Raw genomic sequence first — 20321 nt, 5'->3', positions numbered from 1 at the left:
CTGGCTGGCATGAAATATTTTGCTGCGGTGACAGCTTTAGCAAGGCCCAGTGCTGCTGCATCCACCAGCGCTCTAAGGCGAGTGGAGGGAGTTGTTTGGCCAAAAAGCAGCAGCTGCGCCCTCCCCTCAGGCCCTGCCCGTTCCACCGCCAGCAGCGGCAGCCCACTGAGGCTCAGGGCAGCTTCATGAGCAGTAACCCCGCTGCCAGGTGACGCTGGCTCCAAGGCTGGCTGGGGAAGGCAGGGCCGGGCCCAGGGCCCCGTGGGGGCACCTCTCCCTCGCCGTTGGGGCCGGGCTGTTTGTGTGGGGCGAGAGGGACTGAGGCGAGGCCCGGCCCCAACAGCCACCAGGCCACACGCACGCCTCGACAACACAGCCTGCCCACCCGCCCGGTCGCGCGCACACTCTGAAGGCAACGGTTCCCCCACGGCGCACGCGCGCCGCCCAGAACGCGACATCCGGGGCATTGCGCCCCCATGGCGTCACCCCGCCCCTCGATGCTGCGCGAGGGGGGTGTGTGGGGGTGGGAAGGCGGAGCCGGCGCTGTATCGCCGCGCGCGCTCTCAGCGCACCACCCCCCGCGCGCGCGCTCGCTCGCTCGCTCGCCCTAGTGCGCGCGACCGGCCGTCCGCGCGGCCGTTGGGGGCGCGGCCGGCAGCGGTGCCGCGCGGGAGCCCGGCGGGCGGTGAGGCGAGGCCGGGCCGGGAGAAGGCGAAGCGAAGCGAGCGCCGCGGCGGCGAGAGGCCGGCGGGGGAAAGGGCGAGGCGCGACGCAGCCTTGTGCGCCTCTTGCGTGGCCTCCTTCCTGCCGAGCGACGGGGACGGGTGAGCCGCAGCTGTCCGCCGACGGCGGGGTGAGCTGGGGCCTGCGCCCCCGGCGGGGCCGCGTCCTACTCCTAGCTGGCGGCGGCTGCCTGGCAGCCGGGTGGTAAACAAATGGCCGCCCGGCGGGGGCGAGCGCCCGGGGCCGCGGCCGGGCAGGGGCTGCCGGGGCTTGGTGGCGGCTCACCGCCGTCCCTGACAGGTCTCGGCCGGGAGGCGGGGGCGGCGCTGCCCGCAGCCCCTGGCGGAGGCCTCGGGGGGTTCGGTGTGCGTGTTTCGCCGGTGTCCCCTCCTCTCTGCCGGCTCCCCCTGCTACGGCTTCCGCAGGGCCCAAAGTGCTGAGTGTGTGCCGGTGGTAACGTGCCATGTAGGGTGGCCGCCGGCTGCCCCGCCCCCGCGTCTGGCCCCTCTGCGGGCCCGCGGCCTCCGGGAGCGGGCGGCGGCGACGGCGGCGGAGCGAGCCCTGCCGCTGCCGCTTCCTCTTCGCCCCGGGGTGCTGCCAGCGCTGTCCGGGGTGTCGCGATAGTACGTGGGAAAGGGGTAGGGCCGGGGTCTGCCCGGTGCTGTCGAGGCTGCAGTCGGAGAGTCTCTGCATGGAAGGAGAGGGGAAGAGAGCAAATAATCCAGAGGTATTGCTGAAATCCTTCTCTAATCCCCCGTGTTCGTGTATTCCGAGTAGCAGTGCTCAGAGCAGGCAAGAGGTGGAGGTTTGTCTTTTCTCTCAATTCGTTCTTTGGTGGCTATTATTGACATGCTTTGAAACCTTTTTTTTCCTCCTTTATGAAAGCGAAGAAGGATGCATAGTCGTACTTCTGTAACCCCACAGGTCAGTAATCGGAAGCATATAGGTAGATGACAGCAGCCTGTTGAACGGCGCACGCATCGAAACAGTTGTGTGGCCTCACTTCCAAAAGTTCTAGCGCCACTGTTGTTTGCAGCAGGTCTTCTGAATTCTCCAGGGAGAAAACCCGTGGGCTGGAGAGACGGCTTTCTTTTGTTCTCTAAAGTTCTCCTCGGATTTGGCTGAGGAGCTTTTCATAATCCTTGTTTCCCTTTTGCTGATTATGTTGTTAATGTGCCAGAATAAGTGTGTTTTAGCATACTAATCCAAAACTGGGCATGTGCTGCTGTAGCAACAGCATCACCTTGCTTGTGCTTGTGCCTAGTGCTTTAGGCAAGAGATCTCCCTCTGCTTTCCCTAGAATTGGTGTGTAGCACTCCATGGCTGAGTCCTTTGCCTGGACAGCTTCTGCCTTCTGCTGCGTGTTAATGTCATACACTTTAACTTGTGCTGTGATCTGGAGGGTTAAGGTTCATGCATCCCTGTTAATATGGGTGTTAGTTATGCTTATTTATGATATTCCCCTCTCCACCCCTTTCCCAAAAAGTACAAAAATATTATTAAAAGAACTTTGGTTAGTAAGCAACTGTAACACTGAAAAATACACCAGCAACTTTAATCCATCTTCCTCTCTATATGCATGTAAATATCTGTGCATAATTTCTCCATAGTGATCCAGTTTAATCCAGTGAAGAAAGAGATTCAAAGGCTGAATTGGGGTTGTATTGCAAGCTTGAGACTTTTGTGGGGTCTCCGTCTCATTCTTTTCCAAAGCTAGAAGGTGTTAGAGAACAGGAGAATACCAGCAGACTAGGCAAGGGCTATGCAAAAGCAGCTTCTTTAATGTTCTTTCTTTTGTACTAAATTCTTCTTTTACTCAATTGACTTCTTAAATTTGGATTATATTTTCCTTGCCTCCAACTTTGATGTTAGAAGTGTAATGGGCAGAATAAATGCTGAGTTTAACTAGCAATACCTGGTTGGAAACTCTCTGGGCAAGACTTCTGCACGTTTTTGGACAAACAGGTTTTTGACCTAAGTCCTGAAGAAGTCTTGTAGTACCTTTGTGAAGAAGAAAGCCTATGGCTATTAGTCTTCAAGTGAGCTCCTGTAGCTGCTGTGGATTTCAGCTTTGTAACAAACTTATGCATTGTATTCAGTCCAATTGAACTAAGAAGAACAAATAAATTTTCCTTCCCATTGATAGACCTATTTATTTGGTGAGCTCTGTCTCAAATGAGGCAAATGCTGTCTGCCTCTGGCAATGAGATCCAATGGTATAGAGATGGGATCAGGAAATCATTTATCTAGTGATCATTATACTCGTGACAGTTCTCTTTCAGTTTCCTTATCTCACGATAAGAATAAAGATAACTAGAGTACTTGTTGGTGAGATGGTTAGATTGTATAAGGAGTAAGTATTCCTGAACAGACCACAAATAAACAAGTAGTTACATTATTAAGTGAGGGTTACAGAGAAATCCTATGTAAGCTGTCCTAAGTGTCTGGGCACTACCTAGCCTCAATATTGAATGAGGGGAAAAAGACTGAAAATATCTTGTAATATAAACTGGTCTAAAACAGGCCAAGAGAGTTAAAGTTTCAGTGGAGCTCTAGATTCTGACTTACTTTGCAAGCTACTGTTTTTAATAGTTGTTGAGGTGAGGCTTGGTGTCTTGTTTTAATTTTATTGTAATCTGTTAATGCTACTTGAATCTAAAATACTCTGCAAACCCTTACAGTCTGTAGAACATCTAATTGAGTAGGCTGTGCTGTTCTTTACCAAATGCCAAACATTGATCTAAACTCTTAATGTGAAATCATGATGAAAACGTAAGGCATGAGAGCGAGAGGCTCAGTGAGGTAAAATTCTAATTGGCACAGTTATAGCTCTTCATATAAAACTTAAGGTAGTGGTTCAGGTTGGTGGTTGAATAGTGATGCTTGGTTCAGACTTCATTACATAGGTGCCAGAAGGCGGGTGGTGTTTAGTTTGTTTGTTGAAGTTTAAGCTTTTTATTTATTTGTCTATTTGGAAGCATCTCTAGTAGAAACTGTAGTTTTCCAGAAGTCCTATGGGACAGAGTAACTTGTCATAGTGACAGATTCATTGCAAACAGGATCTTTTTAGGAGTATGCTTTATTGGCATAGCTGTAATGCTCTTAGAAAACCTAGTTTTAGCTGAGTCACTATTGTCATCAGCTATGGAATGTGTTTGGATGGGAATGTTCAGCTGGAGTCTTTGGGGGAAAAGTAATAGCATCAAGCCTGTTGACATTTGGAAAAGGCAGTCTGACTGGGATTAGAGATCAGAAATTGATGACTCATTGTACATCCTAAAACCCTGCACAAAAGTGTAGTGTAGATCTTTGTGTTTTCCAGTTCTTCATTCAGGTTAAAAAATATTGAAAGAGCTGGTATAACATGCTCATTATGAGATATATTCCCAGCTTCCTGTCATCAGCTATTTGAGATAGGTGAGTTTTTGTTTAGAAAATAGTTTTCTTTGAAACTGATATTTTTTACTATTTCCGTTGGTTTTAAAACCAAGCAGCTTGGAAGGGGAAAAAGCCTAACAGGTGCTGCAAAAAATGTCTTTCATTAGGTAAGAAAGTGAAATATCTGAAAAAATAGGTTAAAGTAGTTAATACTGTGTCTGTTCTTGTTCTCCTATTCTTTTTGTTCTACTTTGTAATTTTTCAAAATATTTTAGGGCAAACTTCATCTTTTCTACTTTAGTATTATCTGTTGCAGTGGGGGGTCTGTTAAATGTGGGTGTTTTTTGTACTATATATTTTTGCTGTAAAGTGGTCAGGCCATCTTCTACTAACAAGGGTGTATTTTTAATAGAAAAAATCACCTTATATGCACAGACTACATAACATCTGCATTTCAGTCTGGGATCTTGGAGAGCAATTGTGTTCACATTCAATTTACTTTAAAGTTGTTTTCTTATTTTGCTATGGGAACTGGTTAAACTTGTGTAGTAAGACCTGAAACGGTATATTAACAAGATTTTTGGCCTGATCTCTGTAAATATACAAAGGTCAGGAATTCTGCAACAATGTTTATGAATTAAAATATTACGTAAGAAGAAGGATTTATTTTTGGCTTCTTTTGGGTGGGTAAAACTACCTACTGTAATAGACAATACATTATTTTTTCCAGTGGTTCTGTTTCTAATTTCTAATAAATGGCTTATTTTCTTTTCTGTTTTCCTGAAGGATTTCTGAGATGGTATCTGGGGATGAGGATATCATTGTTCACCGCGGTTCCACCTCTGTTAAGTTTTAGGGATAATCTGTGGGTGTGAGCATATGGAAGCAGCAGTTTGTTATAGTAAAGAGCTTTTTAATATGAAGAAACTGCTTAATAAGTTCTTATGTCTGAAGACTGAAGCTGGACAAATTTTAACTAGATGGAAATGCAGTTTGTAAAAGAATCAAACTTTCTTTTTTTTTTTTTTTTTTTGTTCTCCAGCTGTTGTAATATTTAATTTGTTTTGTTTTGTTTTAACTGGCTCCTGGTGGGCCAAACGAAAGAATTAAGTGAAGTAAGTCAGAATATAACTTTTAATATAAATCTCTTCTAGCCTTAAATCTCAATAGGTGACCATCTAGTGTGACTAACAGCTAGCAATAAGATAAAATGATAGAACTTAGGTTGTACTTGAAAAGTTGGTTAAAAACTTGTTTATTTTTTCATAAAACCTGAAAATATTTCAACGTTTGGAGCTCCAGATAGTGTAAGCACGTGACCTTTACAGAGGATTGTGCATATGGAAAGCAATCTGTACACCTGAAATGAAACCTTACTTCTGATCTCATTTCTTGCAGAGCCTGCAGCAATCAAGGAGTCGCACTGCGTTCAAGTTCAGAAGTTCTTTACACATGAAATCTACTGGCTCTCTAGCTCATTCTGCCCTGTCACCATCTGAACAGGTAGAGTGCTTTTGTGCCTGAGCCATGCAGCAAGTGTAGCTGTTCCTGGTGTGGTTGTCCTGTGTCAGTGTGTGGCCAAATGCACATTGAGGCCTTAGGGTTTCTTCTTTGGGGAATGTGTCAAGGGGACAAGAATGCATGGCACATCTGTCACAAAAGTACTCTAAGGAAAAGCCTAGTAGTTTCGGTTTCGATTTTTAACACTCATAGAGTTTAATAGTGATAGAAGAAAGTGTTCTATCATTCCATCAGAGCTTGTATTCTAAAATGGGACAAAGCTAGACACGTAGGGCATCAGTGTTAAGGGTCCACTTCAGTCAAAGCAGTGTTTTGCTTTGGGTCATTTTCCCCTTGAATTGTATTTTTTTTTTTGGCTGCAATGATTTGGGAGGAAATACCTCACTGAATTCTCTGAATGGGAGGACGATGGTTTGGCATTGGGGAGAAAGGAACTCCAAAAGTGTTACTCAAAAGAATGCAAAATACAGGTCAGCTCCTGTAATAGGATGTTTAGGGCAGAGCAGACATGGAAGAGCTTTTCTTTATAAGTTTGACATAGAAAAGTTGCACTTCATTATAATTCTAATGCTCGCTATTTTTGTTGTAGTTAGAAGTTTCTTTTTGTTTTGATCTGGTTTCTTTTTGAGGTGGATGGATAACTTCAACTTATGCTTCAAAAAGTAATTGGTACATAATCCTTTGATGCTAGTCACTGGTAAAACTAAATCTTTCCAGAAGTTTGTATCCCCCTGAGGTTTTTTCCTTGCAATAAGAAACTGTGTTTTGAGTATGACCTTTTTCTGTTTCTTTCGTGTAATACATATAAATTGCTCTAGACTATGATGATAATGGTAGAAGTAGCATACTACTTGTATAGTAGCTTGGGACTTAGTAATTGAAGCTCCTTCTCATGTGTTCAGTGATTCACAAAAAAATAATGTAGACTCATTCTAGTATGTCCAATATGTGCAGTCACTACCAGGCAGGGAAGATGCTCTCTTCTTTGTTGTGGATGAATTTATGTTTAAGAATGCAGTGAAAATGTGTCCGTCCAAATGTTTTGAATATATTTTTAACTTCTCTGATCTGCCTAGTTGTAACAGAATCCAGGGTTGTCCTTATGAACTTGGGTGTGGGAGGTGGGGTAATTTGTATCCCGTAAGGCTGAGACTTTAAGTGTGGCATCTGAAAGGGTTCTACTTCCTAAAAGTAGGTCTGATGTAAACTAGTTTAAAGAAATACAAGGCTTCACAAAGTTACTGTCAGGAACTTCTCTTTCAAATCAGAGAAATTGTGTAAAAAAGAACGATTGCCTAGTATATAGGATATTAAAATAGGGCCACATGTACTACTCTATTACCTGCACAACTGAAGCACATACCTTTAAATTTATCACCTCTTAGCCATGTTATTTCACATTAATAACTCACAGTTTGTAATATTGTTTGTTGTTGTTCTTTTGAATTTACCATTTTAAAGAGTAGTTGGAAATTAGTGTAGCATTAGATTAATTTTGCTGTATGTCCCTGTTCCCTGCCTTCCCAGTCCTATGGAGAGACATTTAAGAAGGATTTGAGGTATCCAGCTGCCTAATATAAGGACAATGGCTGAACTGGCTTTGGAGAACTGTCAGGATGGGACTGTTTAACCTTAGATTTCGTGGAGTCTTGAGGAGCAGAATTAGAGCATCCTTAAGCAGGGATGGCAGCTAGTGGTGGCATTTGCCATTCTTCAGTTGAAATGATGTCAAAGACATCTTGCTGAACCTCTGGTTCATGTTTTTAATCAGTTAGTTGAAAACTAATAAATCAAAAAAGACCTCAAACCAACCAACCCAAACAGCACCCCCAAACCCAAAAGGGGAGCATAACATGCATAACATAGAAAGTTAGTGCAGCCATGCCATTGTAGTAATAGACTGAGGTGTTGGCCTTTAGATAGGAAAACAGTTATACTTTTTGTGCAGGATAGGGATGGCAAGACAAGGAAAACATACCTTCTAGAAGACTGCAAGCTTGTTCAAGGCATTTGATAGTTAGACCTGTTAGTAAAGATGAATGATAGTTATTCTCCCATGCATGGTAGGATATAGAAAAATAAAACAGCTTGTTCAGTAATTATCTGTCGTACTGCCAATTCTATTTTGGCAGAATATTCTAAAGCTCTTTTTTTTAATTTTATTTTTTTTTATACTGCACTCTACTTCTTGCCCTATTTTTCCTTACCCTTCCTTTTTTAACCACCTATCAGTTAAATCTCTCTCACTCGGCCATTTCCTCTCTGAAAGTTTCTGCATCTTACCAGACTTGTTAGCCACTCTTTTAGCCCGATACATGGGTAAAAGATGGAAGATTCAGAATTATGGCAATCTTGAAACAAAAGGGAATTTTTTAGAATGGTTTGCATATGTTTGACTACTTGTGGGTGGGTTTGGATGCTCCTGGGAGTTTAAACCTGAAGTACTGCTTGTGTCTCTCTATTCTTCGACTTCTTTGAACCAGTAATTTAAGAACCTGTTGGCCTATTTAGTCGCATTTGATAGAGGGAAGAGTCTCGAAGATAGATGAGCTTTATAGGTTTGGTGAATAAAAGGTGGCTGAGTAGTGGAGGGTTCTAATAGCAGTAAGAGTTGCTGTGATTTCCTGCCTTATTGGCACCAAAGAATTCACGTAGGGGAGAGTAAGTAAGTAGACTTTGGGTTTGACAGTGCTAAGTACATACAGCTCCTTATACCTTGTGGTGTAGAAGAAAGCGAGAGCTCGCACTTGCAGCTGAAGTATTGTGTGGTGACTGAAACCTTTATTATGCTATTTTAATGTTTGTGTTACAACAGCAACTGAAAATCATGTGGCTGTAGCAGCTGGAATTTTAATCCTTTTAATTATGACAGATTTTCAAAGCATGTTCTGGCTGATTTGGTCAGCTGACTGTATAGTATGTACAATAACATCAAGTGATTGCACAAACTGTGAGAGCAGTGGTCACCTCACTGGAACGGGATGTATTTTTAGGTTTCTCTGCTAGTAACAGTCAAGTGTGTGTACTTAAGCATCTCATATGAACTGAAGCTAGTTGCTGACATTGCGCTATCAGAAAAGGACAGCTGTTTGTTCTTGCTATAGTCATTGATCTGACACTCCATCTTCTCACCAAACTGTTGCAAGGAACACAATGGGGTATAAACACTGTAAATATTATTAGTACATGTTTTAATGACGTATTTTTCTTCAGGTCAGCAATGACACTCTTTGCTGGCCCTTTCAATTTTCTGTATCAGAGTAAATGAAAACACTCCATCAAGGGTTTTCCTTATCTCCCCTTTACTCAACAGTTTTTTCATTTACAAGGAAGTTTTTGGGAAGAGGGTGGTTCTTGTTCTCGGTGTAGGACTAGTGATATATCAGTTATTGTTCCTGAAAGGAAAATGATTCACATGTGGATGCTCTTAATCAATGAATCAAAGAGGTGCTAAGTTCTGTGGTTCACCAAGGTTAGCTTATGATGTGGAGTGAGTCCTGACCATTTGTTGACTAATGAATGTGCTAATTCTTAAGGTCTTAATCCATTTATTTCACCAGTTTGATAGAGTCATTTGGCTTTGGACTTGATTTGCAATTTAATAATTGAATTATATCAAAAGCCTTAACTAATTTAGGCAATCCAGGAACTCATCACATCCAAAACAGTTGTTGAGTTTGAAGCCCAAGTTTATTAAATTAATTTAAATTTATTCTATTATATTAATTATATTAATTTATTTAAAATTAAAAATGCAGAAAAGAACATTTAATGTATATGAAAGGACTTTGTAGTAAGCTATAAATAAAATGTGACATTCTGACTAAATTGAAGTCCTGCAGCAGGTGCTGTGAAGTTAAGGCTTGTGAGCAGGACACAGAATTTTACTGAATGTCCTGCTGATGGTCTACTGATGTCCAAAGAGATTTTAAATTCTATATTTAGTTACGGAGCAAAAGGGTTTGAATTTTAAGAGAAATGGCAGCTAATATCAAACTTAGTGACCAATGCAAGAGGCAGTATCATCATTCAACTTGGGTTTTACAATCTTTTAAAGACCAAGATAGTGTGCTAGGGAGGAGGATGTTTTACTGTCTTAATAGAATGTTCTTCTGTGTAAGCTCATGTAGGCTATTTAAAGATAGTATTTAGCGATGTTTGACTAATTTAGGGTATGTCTATACAAATGGTGCAGGCAAACTCAACTCAGTTTGACTGCGTTCTGAGCTGTCTGCATGTGGGTCAGCTTTGGCCTACAAGCAATACAACAGGGCTACCATAGCAGTGTGAGCTAACTAAGACACCGGCCTCTGCTTGAGAAGTGGCTCACTTCTGACCATCTTAAAATGAGCAGGGTGCATAGCTTTTTGCAATAAACAATATCTATATATATATTTAATTTTTTTATTTAAAAACATAATTGAGGGTAACTGATTACATTAAGCCTTACTGCTACCAGATTACTTGTTTTATGGGAGTGGGACTGTCTTTAGATACATGAAGCAAGGGCTGGGCTCTGTGAGGGCTCTTGCATTATGAACTAGCAATTGGCTTTTTTGGGGCTGTTTCTATTTTGTGTTAAGCGCTTTAAAATACATACATAACCTAAGAGCTTCCTTTTGATCTCTGCTTACCTGTTGCCTTGAGGAAAACTGGAGTCTGTTTTCAGTATTGATGCAATACTAAAATTTTCTTTGGTCTAGCAACAGGTATGCTGCTGTATTTGGCAGGAATTTCTTAGAGAGGGCTTTGCTGGAAGAACTAAAAATATCTCAGAGAAGTCAAATAATTTTTTCATTCTTTACTGAACATGTTTCAGCTCTTTGCAGTAGATGCTATCTGACTTACTGTGAAAGTTGAAAGCAGGTTGTGTGCCAGAAGGGTTTGCTAAAATGTTTAGCAAGTCAGTCAGTCACTGAGTTCAGTGACTGATGCACTTGACAATTTCTTCGAAACTTACTTGTTACTCAGTATATAAATGCTAAAGTATGGTGGGGAAAATTCAGCTGTGTTTTGCCTGCTAAGTGTAGCACATATGCTTCTTTGTTAGAAGTGTTCAGGAGAGTGGGTGGCTAAAATATTTGAGTTATCCAGATTACGACAGATGGGGAGATGAGACTGATTGCTACTTAAAGTTGGCATTAATTTCGAAGTATTAAAAGAATACGAGTGAAGTGTCACATAGACTTTAAATGCTTTAAATTATTTAAAGTGGAGTGTCTAAAAGGCAGTTTTGTTTCCTCTTACCTTCAATTTGAACAAAAGGAATAATGCTAATCAGTTTTATTTTTACAGTTTAGAGTATTTTTAATTTAAGAAGTTTTAATGCATTAAAACTGAAGTGTTTAGTCTGAAGGCAATGCATGAGAGCACTTGTTGGGTAGTAGAATAAGATAAGGAACCATTTCTGTTAATCTTAAATTCTGTAAGCATTTTATTTTTCCAGAAAATTGCTGGAGGGTGGGGAGTGAGGAAAAGGTGGAACTGACCAATGTATTTTTGACACGGTATTTTGAGATTTGGCTCTGTGCAAGTCATTCTCTGATATCTGTGAATTGTAATCCCTTGTGGTATCACTTCTGAGAGGGAGTTTGTTAGATCATAGGGGAGAGCTTGGTCATTTGCGTGGGTCTGCACTCCAGCTAGTGAGCAGTTCCAGAGCTTCTCAAAGTGTGGTACAAAGACGCAAAGTGTACTCTCTTCTTTATTTTTTTTTCTTCATTTTTTTCTTCTCCGTGCCACAACAAAGAACTGATTTTTTTTCTTTATGTCAACATCTTACAATAGATTTTGCAATTAATTTTATTTGGATTTTTATTGCTACTTGGCTGTGTTATGTAAAGTTGTTGTGTTACTCTTACACTTTGAACTGCTGGTATTGTAATCAGGATGGTCATAGGATGCATTAAAAAAAAAAACAAAACTTTTGTGGGTTGAACTGGAGGTAAACATAGGACCATGTTGGGTAGTAAAGTTTTATGTGAAAGTTTTCAGTGAAATAAAAGGACTTATTTAATGTGTAGTGTAATTGCTACCCTTACGCAACAGCTACTGTAGAAATAAGGGAGGAGCTATAGGCTATAGATGAAGAAAAACAGAGGAGTGAAGAGCTATTGTAAAGGACTGCTGTCTGTCAGAAACATGGAGGGGGGAGAATGGGACACGGCAGGGGACTGAGATACGTGCTGAGAGCTGCAGATTGCCTTAAACAGAATGCATGAAGAAGGTGTCAGAAGTTTAGGTGGTAGCAAGCAGTCCAGGAAATAGGTTGCCTCCATTTAATTTAGAGAACTGGAGATGAGAATGAATCTGGCTTCCTTTATTTCATCTCCCTACTCTGTAGAGTTGTATGGGTTATGATTTTGGGTAGTAGGGCACAGTCAAGGATCATGTTTGGTTTTTAATTGAATCATCTATTTACAATGGGCAGGGGAAGAGCTATTGCAGAGGGAAGGATTGTACAACATTTTTACCAAAGTTGCATATGTTATACCTGGTGAATAAATGCATAAACTAGGTCTTGAACTCTGATACAAATGTGTATCTTTAATTTTCAGGTGAACTTTTAAACACCATTTGTTTGAGATAAAATGTCACATACTTGTTCTCTTAAAATGGCTACTGATAAGTTCACATTCTGTTAATATATATCTTCCTGTGCACATAGAGGATGCAAAGCTGCAAATAATAGTAAATATTCTATGCTTTTGTTTCCTTTCTTTTCACTCAGAATTGGATTTACAGTCATGGAGGAACATCAACAGCACTTGCACTGTGTGAACTGTGTCAGCCGTCGTTGTATGACCAGACCAGAGCCTGGCGTTTCCTGTGATTTGATTGGCTGCCCGTTAGTTTGTGGAGCGGTTTTTCACTCATGTAAAGCTGAGGAACATCGCATGTTATGTCCACTTGAAAGAGTGCCTTGTTTGAATAGTGGCTTTGGATGTCCCTTCATAGTAGCCCGAAATAAAATTGCTGATCATCTAGAAGTTTGTCCTGCAAGCGTGGTATGTTGTACCATGGAGTGGAATAGATGGCCAGTCAGTTACGCAGACCGAAAATCTTATGAAAATCTGAGCAAAGATGTTGATGAAGTGGAGCAGCTAGATATGGCTTTAGCCCTTCAAGATCAGCGCATGTTGTTAGAATCACTTAAAGTAGCGACTATGATGTCAAAAGCAGGTGATCAAATACCAGAACCCAGAGAGCAAACCTCTGTCAAATCAAGTGCCCCAGATACAGTTCATTCAAATGGTTTGATGCCTGTAGATGAAGAGTCCTATGGCGCACTTTATCAAGCTACTGTAGAAACAACGAGGAGTTTAGCTGCTGCTCTGGATATCCTGAACACTGCTACAAGGGACATTAATATGTTAAGTTCAAGACTCTGCATTTCACCACGTGAAATGAAAGAAGATACTGAGATTAAAGAACAAGCTTCTAATGGCATTATTCAGGATAAAAACTCTGACCATGAATATCCAGATGAAGATAACATAGGAGCAGTTGGGGGAATTAACTTCGATAGCCTGAGTCAAAATTCGCAAATGGAGCAAAATGGTTCTAGTGATATTTGTTATGATGTAGTGCAAAAACATGACTTAAATCTAAACCTCAGTAACTCCTCACTTCTGTGTAATGGCTTTCATGTAGAAAATGAGTGTTCAAAGGTGTTGGACCAGAATGAAGATCTTGGTGTATCCAATTCAAAACCATCCAGTGTAGCAAATGGTGAATGTACTGAATCTCATGATGATGAAGCGTTACAGTCTTGCAGCTCCTTCCCTGTAACAGCACAACTTAAAGAAGTAATATCAGCTGATCACTTAGTTAATGGCAATGTTAATCATGTACTACTTCCCAATAATGCTAATGAAGAAGAAATGTTAGAGAGGCAAGTGGAGCAAGAAAAATTGAGAAACATAGATGCGTTTTCACTTTTACGGCATCGATCATACAAATTCCTTGTTAACCACTATTGGTCTACACCAAAAGAAGACAAGGCTGTTGATACGTCAGATTTGGAGATAACAGAAGATCCTATGGGTCTTCAGGGGATTGATCTAATCACTGCAGCTCTGTTGTTTTGCCTAGGAGACTCTCCCGGAGGTAGGGGCATATCAGAAAGTCGCACTGTCGATGTATATCACGTTGACTTTGGGACCCAGACATTCTCTCTCCCATCTGCTATATTGGCCACAAATACAATGGTGGGGGAAATAGCTTCAGCTTCTGCATGTGATCATGCCAACCCACAGCTCTCAAATCCAAGTCCATTCCAGACCCTTGGACTGGATTTGGTATTGGAATATGTGGCTAGATACCAAACAAAACAGCGTTCAATGTTTACATTTGTTTGTGGACAGTTGTTTAGGAGGAATGAATTTTCATCGCATTTTAAGAATGTGCATGGTGACATTCATGCTGGCCTCAATGGCTGGATGGAGCAGAGGTGTCCTTTGGCATATTATGGGTGTACATATTCTCAACGAAGGTTTTGCCCTTCAACACAAGGGGCAAAAATTATTCATGACCGCCACTTACGGTCATTTGGAGTTCAGCCTTGTATATCCACAGTATTGGTAGAACCAGCAAAAAGCTGCTTAATTGGACTACACAATGACCATCTGAGTAGTCTGCCTTTTGAGGTTCTGCAGCACATTGCTAGTTTTCTAGATGGCTTTAGTTTATGTCAGCTTTCAAGAGTGTCACGTTTAATGAGAGATGTATGCGGAAGCTTGCTTCAAGCACGTGGAATGGTGATACTGCTTTGGGAGAAGAGAAAGTACCCTGATGGAGGTTCTTCTTGGCAGATAAAAGAGAAGGTAAGTTAATTTTTATTTTGGAGGTGAAAGGGAAGGTATTAAATTGGTCATGTCTCTGACTTTTTTTTCTCTTAGTTTTTTCCTTGATCACTATTGTTATTATTGGGTTTTGATATAATATCCCTTCAAGAAAGAGACTGTCATATAGAACAACGTTTAATCAAAATTGCTAGCAGGTTGGTTGAGTCTTCTCCACACTTGAAGCAGCAGAAGTTAAAATAGCATCTGTCTAGTTTTTACTTGATGTAAATAGATTAACCTCTGATTTTACCAAGATTTTAAAACACTAAAAGATTACTTCATGATTTTCTTTAATATCAGTACTCCGCGAAAGGGAGAAAGTTGCCTACGAAGTTTTCTTTTCTTGACTTTATACTGTTTATAGCAGTTTTAATTTTTGGTCATCTGTTGAGATCCTGTCCATTTGCCATGATACTGAGTGCCTTAAGTAGGTAAACAATCCTTACAGCCTTTGGGTGATACAGTTTTCACCATTCCCCATCCCCAGAACTGCAGGATATCTGCACCAATCATTTGGAATTGCAGAACTTGATCATTTCAGAAATTGATCATTGTGACTGGTCGTGCAATATTTTGTCACTTAACTTCTGATTGCATGTACTTTGTAGACGTTAAAAGTATTGCCTGCCATTCTCCCAGTATTCAGAGCTGACTTTGGAATCTGCATCAGCCTGGGACTGGCCATATAAAATTTATCATTGTATGTTTTTGTCATGTTGATTTTTAGTATGATTTATAGTAGCCGCAAAACATTGCTTGAAAGTATTATAGCACAAACATGTAATTTCCTGCTCTGAGTTCAGGTATCTTAAAACATTTTGAGCCTAAGTGCAACTTATTTTCTAGGTTTGGCGCTTCAGTACAGCCTTCTGTACTGTGAATGAGTGGAAGTTTGCTGACATCGTAAGCATGGCTGACCACTTGAAGAAATGTAGCTATAATGCAGTAGAGAGAAGAGAGGAGGCTGTTCCGCTGCCATGTATGTGTGTAACACGAGAACTCACTAAAGAAGGACGTTCACTGCGCTCGGTTTTGAAACCAGTACTTTAAATATTGCAACCACTCCAATTGCACCTACACTCAAGCACCTGATATAACCTCGGTAATATTACGTGACACTTTATTAATGTACTAAAGATACTTTCTGGCTAAATCTACTCTGTCACTGTGTATATAAGGTTTGAAGTGACATTTATTTTTTATAATACTGTTTAGCTGGAAAGTAATGAAAGTTGCCTTAACATTTGAAAAATTCGGAACTTGCTGGACAGGGTAGTTTTATCTAACTTATATAATTTAAGAACAAAATCCTAAGGTGTGTTTTCTGATTCACTGGTGCCCATGTTGCTGTTGACTGATAACATTTCAAAAATGGCCTCTAAATGGTATGCACATTTAGATAGGAAACACTGAATTGTAGTGAGACAAAATCCTGACCAAATGTACTTTCTGTATTTGGTCTATTTTTTTTAACAAATTATAATCCAAATACTTGAAAGATAAGGAAGAATCCAAAACTTTATAGTAGATGTCTCAAACACAGCTTTTAAGTGCATCTTTTCTCATGAAATTGGTATTCTAGTGCTCTTCCTAGTTAACAGGTGATCTAGGATCAGCTTTTTTAAAAAAAATTTTTTTTAGGAATGATCTAAGTGAACTCAGATTTACAGCAGCTTAACTTTTAGTACAGCTTTCTTTTGACATGTCAACAATGATTATTTTTCTTCTAAACTATTAACAGTTATTTCACTTTTGGGAGCAAAACTTTTAGAGCTAAAAACATGGAATACTGGTTTTTACTTTCGCACCTACAATGACATCGATATAAAATGTTTAAAACGTTTTTCCTTGTCCTGCAGTTGGCTGAGGATTAAATTGCTTGAACAGTCAGAAATTCAACGTATGTGATGAACAGTTATGAATTTATAATGCGGCTAATGAAAGGGCTTTACTTGTTTTATGGTATTGTGAGATGTATTGTCTCCTTTTCTGTTAATTTGTCTATAAAATTGCTGCTTTTTTGAGGAGCATTTTAAATTACTGGTATGTATAGCAAATGTATCATCTTCATAAGATGAGACATGATTTGTTAATTGCATAAGGCATATCAGAAATGTATGTTCAACCACATCTGTTAAATTAACAACTCCAGTTTGCTTCCAGTCTTCCATAATAAAAGACCTTACAAAGCATTTGTGAACAGAGAATACATGCTATGAAAAATGGCCTGGTATAGCAAAACTGTAATAACTTGAACTGACTTTCCAACTTGTTTGTATTAGTGTTGGTGTCTCTAGCCTGTTGCACTTAGCAACTGTGCCACAAAGCTAAAACAGAAACAAACCAGAGCTTGGAACAAAGAAATACAGTACATGTTTCCATTATAGGAAAAAATAAGAGATTAGTAAGAAGGAGATGTTTACAAAAATGACTAAATTTATTACTCGTAATTTCTGTACTGGACACTTGTTTATGGCTAGTCTGGCTGCAGTTCACAACTTTGGTATCTGTACATTTCCCATTCTGGGTCCAGTCCAGCTAAACATTCACTGCCTTTTTCTATCCAGAGTGCTACAGGTGCCCAGAAAAAAATTAAATCTAGTTCTTCAGTGCCATAAATTGAAATTACAAGAGCTCAAACAGAAGTTCTGCCTGGATCTTTAACTACATGTTCTCTTTCCACACTTTCTCTTTTTTTTTTTTGTTTTTTTTTGTTTGTAGAGAGGAAAGGAGTAAACTCTCTACAGAAGTTTTATTTGCAGTAATTCTTAGCTGTTACCACAGTTATGTGGCAAGGAGAATCCAGATTCATGTACAAATCTGACTATACCCAACTGGGTTTTAGGTCGGGATTTTAACACACACGCACACACCTCGCCCACCATTCTCTGAGTGCATTGAAATGCTGATTACCCACAAATTCTTCAGTACAAGGCAGGAGACAGACTCTCATCGGTTCTTGTCTTTTAGCTCTAATGGCTGCTTGCTGCTGCTCTTCAGTGTTTAAAACAGAAGAGGATCCTGAATGTTGAGGAGTTTATGCTTGCGTTTATGGCTAAATCTACTTTAAAACATCTGTCATGGGTTACTGGTATTTTTTAGTCAGCAATGTGGTGCTTTTGGTACTTGGCATTCTTTGTAACTACCCAGAACCCTGGTAAGTATGGTAGACAGGTATGTGTCTCAGTCGCTTAGGAAAAGAGGGTGTTCAGTTAGAGGAGCTGGTGTTGGTAGAATCTTGCTTGTAGCACAGTGCAGATCTCCATCTAAAGTATCATCAGTTGTTGATCTATTAAAATTAACTTTTTAAGTACTCGGTGGTGTTCTTAAGAAATAACACTATTTCTCAATACATGCACTTTTGTTTTCAAATGTAGATACAGGCTTTTTGTTAAATTAGTTTATTTTTTATGAGAATCCAGAGCTATTAAAAAATCAATGTGTAAACAAAATCTCTGCCTTGTAAACTGCTCCAAATGCAAGAATACAATATAGTTAAGATAAAAACTTTTTTTTACACTGCTATGCAGTTTGTAAAACATCTAAGGTGTACAGTCAGTCTATCAAAATGTGGCTTGTTCACATTTGCCCTTGAATTTTAAAAATGTCGTATCTTTTCCTGGTACATCTTCCTTACAGCATATATAGACAGCTGTTCCAGTCTTTCTTTTACTTGATACCACATTGCTACTTTGTTTAAAATATTATGTTTTCAATCATTATGCAATATTTTTTTGCAATGTCTGTTGAAATCCTAATAAAACTTTTGGAGTTTCTCTTTTAGTATGATTGTACTTTTATTAAAGCTTATCACCAGCCTTCCAGTGTTCAAACATGGTGCTCAATGTCTGCCAATAGGATTGCAGTAAGTACGCAAAAAATCATAAAGGAATCTACTTACAAACATTTAAACATTGCAGAATTTGGAAGTGATTAATATGTATTTACATTCACTTAGGTATGAAGATCAGTCATTCCTTTTTAGACTATACACCCATTTCTATTGCTTTGGTCTATTATGCAGCATAGATTTCCTTCCACAATTAAAGATTTTGCTACATAACATTCATAACATTGCAGACTCATACGGTACCTCATAAGTTTGTTTTAATTGTTTTTTTCTGAATAATAAGTTGGAAAGATTACCTGATCAATATGATATGCACTTAGGCTACTGGTTTGTGAAGAACACTTCCAGTGTATTGTCTCATGAGTAAAGTTTTCTGTAGAAAGTTGTTGCTTAAAATGGTACATAAGCAAAAATTTAGGGTGTTTTTTAGCTAACAGTTGTAGTTCAGACTGTTTGTGGAATGACAAAACATAAACCAAAACCTCATTAAACTAGAAGACTGTCCAGAAATTGACCTTTTGCCCTGTTATTTGCTAATATGGGTATACCAGTAGTCTTTACAAATAAAAATGTACCTATACTACATAGATCTGATAATAAATTAATCTAAACTGTGTCAAGTAACTTGGTGTGACTCATGGTTTAATTTCAGCCATTACAAACTTGTGTATATTTCACTTTTTAGACAGGCCACATTAGCATTTTGTTTTTCTCTCTCCATAACTGGATTAGATACTCTGCTGTGTAAGGAAATATTTTGTGTTGCACTTTAACTTCTTGATGATTAAAGTATTCTAGAGGATTTTCCTGTACGTTTTAGCTTGTTTTCCTGAGAATACTACTGCTAAAACTATCTTCATAGGCTCTTATCTGCTGAATGTACTTTCCTAAAATGAAGTTTAAGGTCAGTGGAGAATATGATGCTTGCTGTAATACCAGAAAGCTGATTTAAATTCCTTCAGTTGGAATGTCTGTTCAGGCATCTTTGATCATCTTCAGATGAGCAAAATCTAGTGGGTGCTTACAGCACTGAGGAAAAAATAGGATTCAGATAGTATATATAAAAAGTTATGGCATGTAAAGCAGAGACTGTTTGAAGAATGGGATTCTCATAGTGTGACTGTTCGGCACGTGGTGAATATTGCAGCAGTAATCCAGACTGGAGAGGAAAACTGAATGGAGAAGTAGGCTTAAAATAACGAAGGCATCCAGTCCCAGCATAGATACCCTTCTGTGAGGGACTGTGAGAGTGCTGGGAGTTTCTGACTTGTGCATGCTGCAACTGTGTTTTACTGATGATTTATCAATCTTTCCATGATAGCAGGAATTACCCTGCTGCTATTTGAGCTCTAACGTGCTTTAGTTGTAAACTGTCTCCAAGTGCTACCTGTATTTCTGTATTAACTAAGTTGAATGCAGTCCTCCCTACTGAATGTAAGGTATGTATTTGGTGTAGATTCTACATACTGGTGGTGTCAGAGGCAATATTTGGTAAGAATAATAGAAAAATTCGTCTGCTTGGCTTTCATCAGTATTTGCCAGAAAAAGGGAACAAAAATGGGTTAGGGAATGCAAGGAGCAAAATAAGAATACGGATAGCATTCATGATAGCTTGCTAATGGCCTGGTAGTCGAGAAAACATTATTAATCATCATTAGATGCACTATGAAATGGGACAGCAAAAGTCCACACCTCTGCCATTTTGACAAACCAAATTGTGCACCACATGCAGTAGTAGGTATGCAGACTGGTCATAGCCTCAGGTAGTAGAAAAAAGTATACAAAATAAGCATGTATGATTTTAACTGCAAAATATAGGAAAAAAGGTAGAATTTTGAGGTATGAATTCACATAAGGCTAGATTTGTAGAATCAGCCAGAAGAATGTGATTTCTGCCTTGAGGATGTTTCAGTGGTCCAGTGCTTAGTTCCATGCTAAACTGTGCTGACATTTATTTATTTATTTAAAATTATCATATGAATGAACTGCAGAAAAATAGTAGT

The 20321-nt window shown here is 39.7% G+C and overlaps 1 protein-coding gene across 4 annotated transcripts; it reads left to right on the top strand.

The window, feature by feature from the left end:
• The first annotated feature begins 638 nt into the window (after positions 1-638).
• Positions 639-18254, top strand: FBXO30 (F-box protein 30). 4 transcript variants are annotated; one of them, XM_074571527.1, is made up of 4 exons: positions 642-824; positions 5500-5604; positions 12353-14447; positions 15315-18254. In XM_074571527.1, exons 3-4 carry the CDS (start codon positions 12369-12371, stop codon positions 15516-15518), a joined length of 2283 nt encoding a protein of 760 aa, XP_074427628.1. In that variant the 5' UTR covers positions 642-824; positions 5500-5604; positions 12353-12368; the 3' UTR covers positions 15519-18254. The 4 variants fall into 4 exon arrangements, with proteins under 4 accessions (XP_074427627.1, XP_074427628.1, XP_074427630.1 ...); XM_074571529.1 differs by having other exon boundaries at positions 663-853; XM_074571525.1 differs by lacking the exon at positions 642-824 and adding an exon at positions 1250-1450.
• The last annotated feature ends 2067 nt before the right edge of the window (positions 18255-20321 follow it).

The sequence above is a fragment of the Larus michahellis genome, unplaced genomic scaffold (assembly GCF_964199755.1).
Source record: "Larus michahellis unplaced genomic scaffold, bLarMic1.1 SCAFFOLD_275, whole genome shotgun sequence".
Taxonomy (NCBI): Eukaryota; Metazoa; Chordata; class Aves; order Charadriiformes; family Laridae; genus Larus; species Larus michahellis.
Note: the sequence above shows the minus strand (reverse complement) of the source record. Positions and strands in the feature narration are given on the sequence as shown.

Excerpts from the sequence above, each read along its gene's own strand:
- FBXO30 (XM_074571526.1), top strand. The coding sequence starts at position 12,369 with ATGGAGGAACATCAACAGCACTTGCACTGTGTGAACTGTGTCAGCCGT. Across the intron at positions 14,448-15,314 it reads CTTGGCAGATAAAAGAGAAG|GTTTGGCGCTTCAGTACAGC; the intron begins GTAAGTTAATTT and ends CTTATTTTCTAG.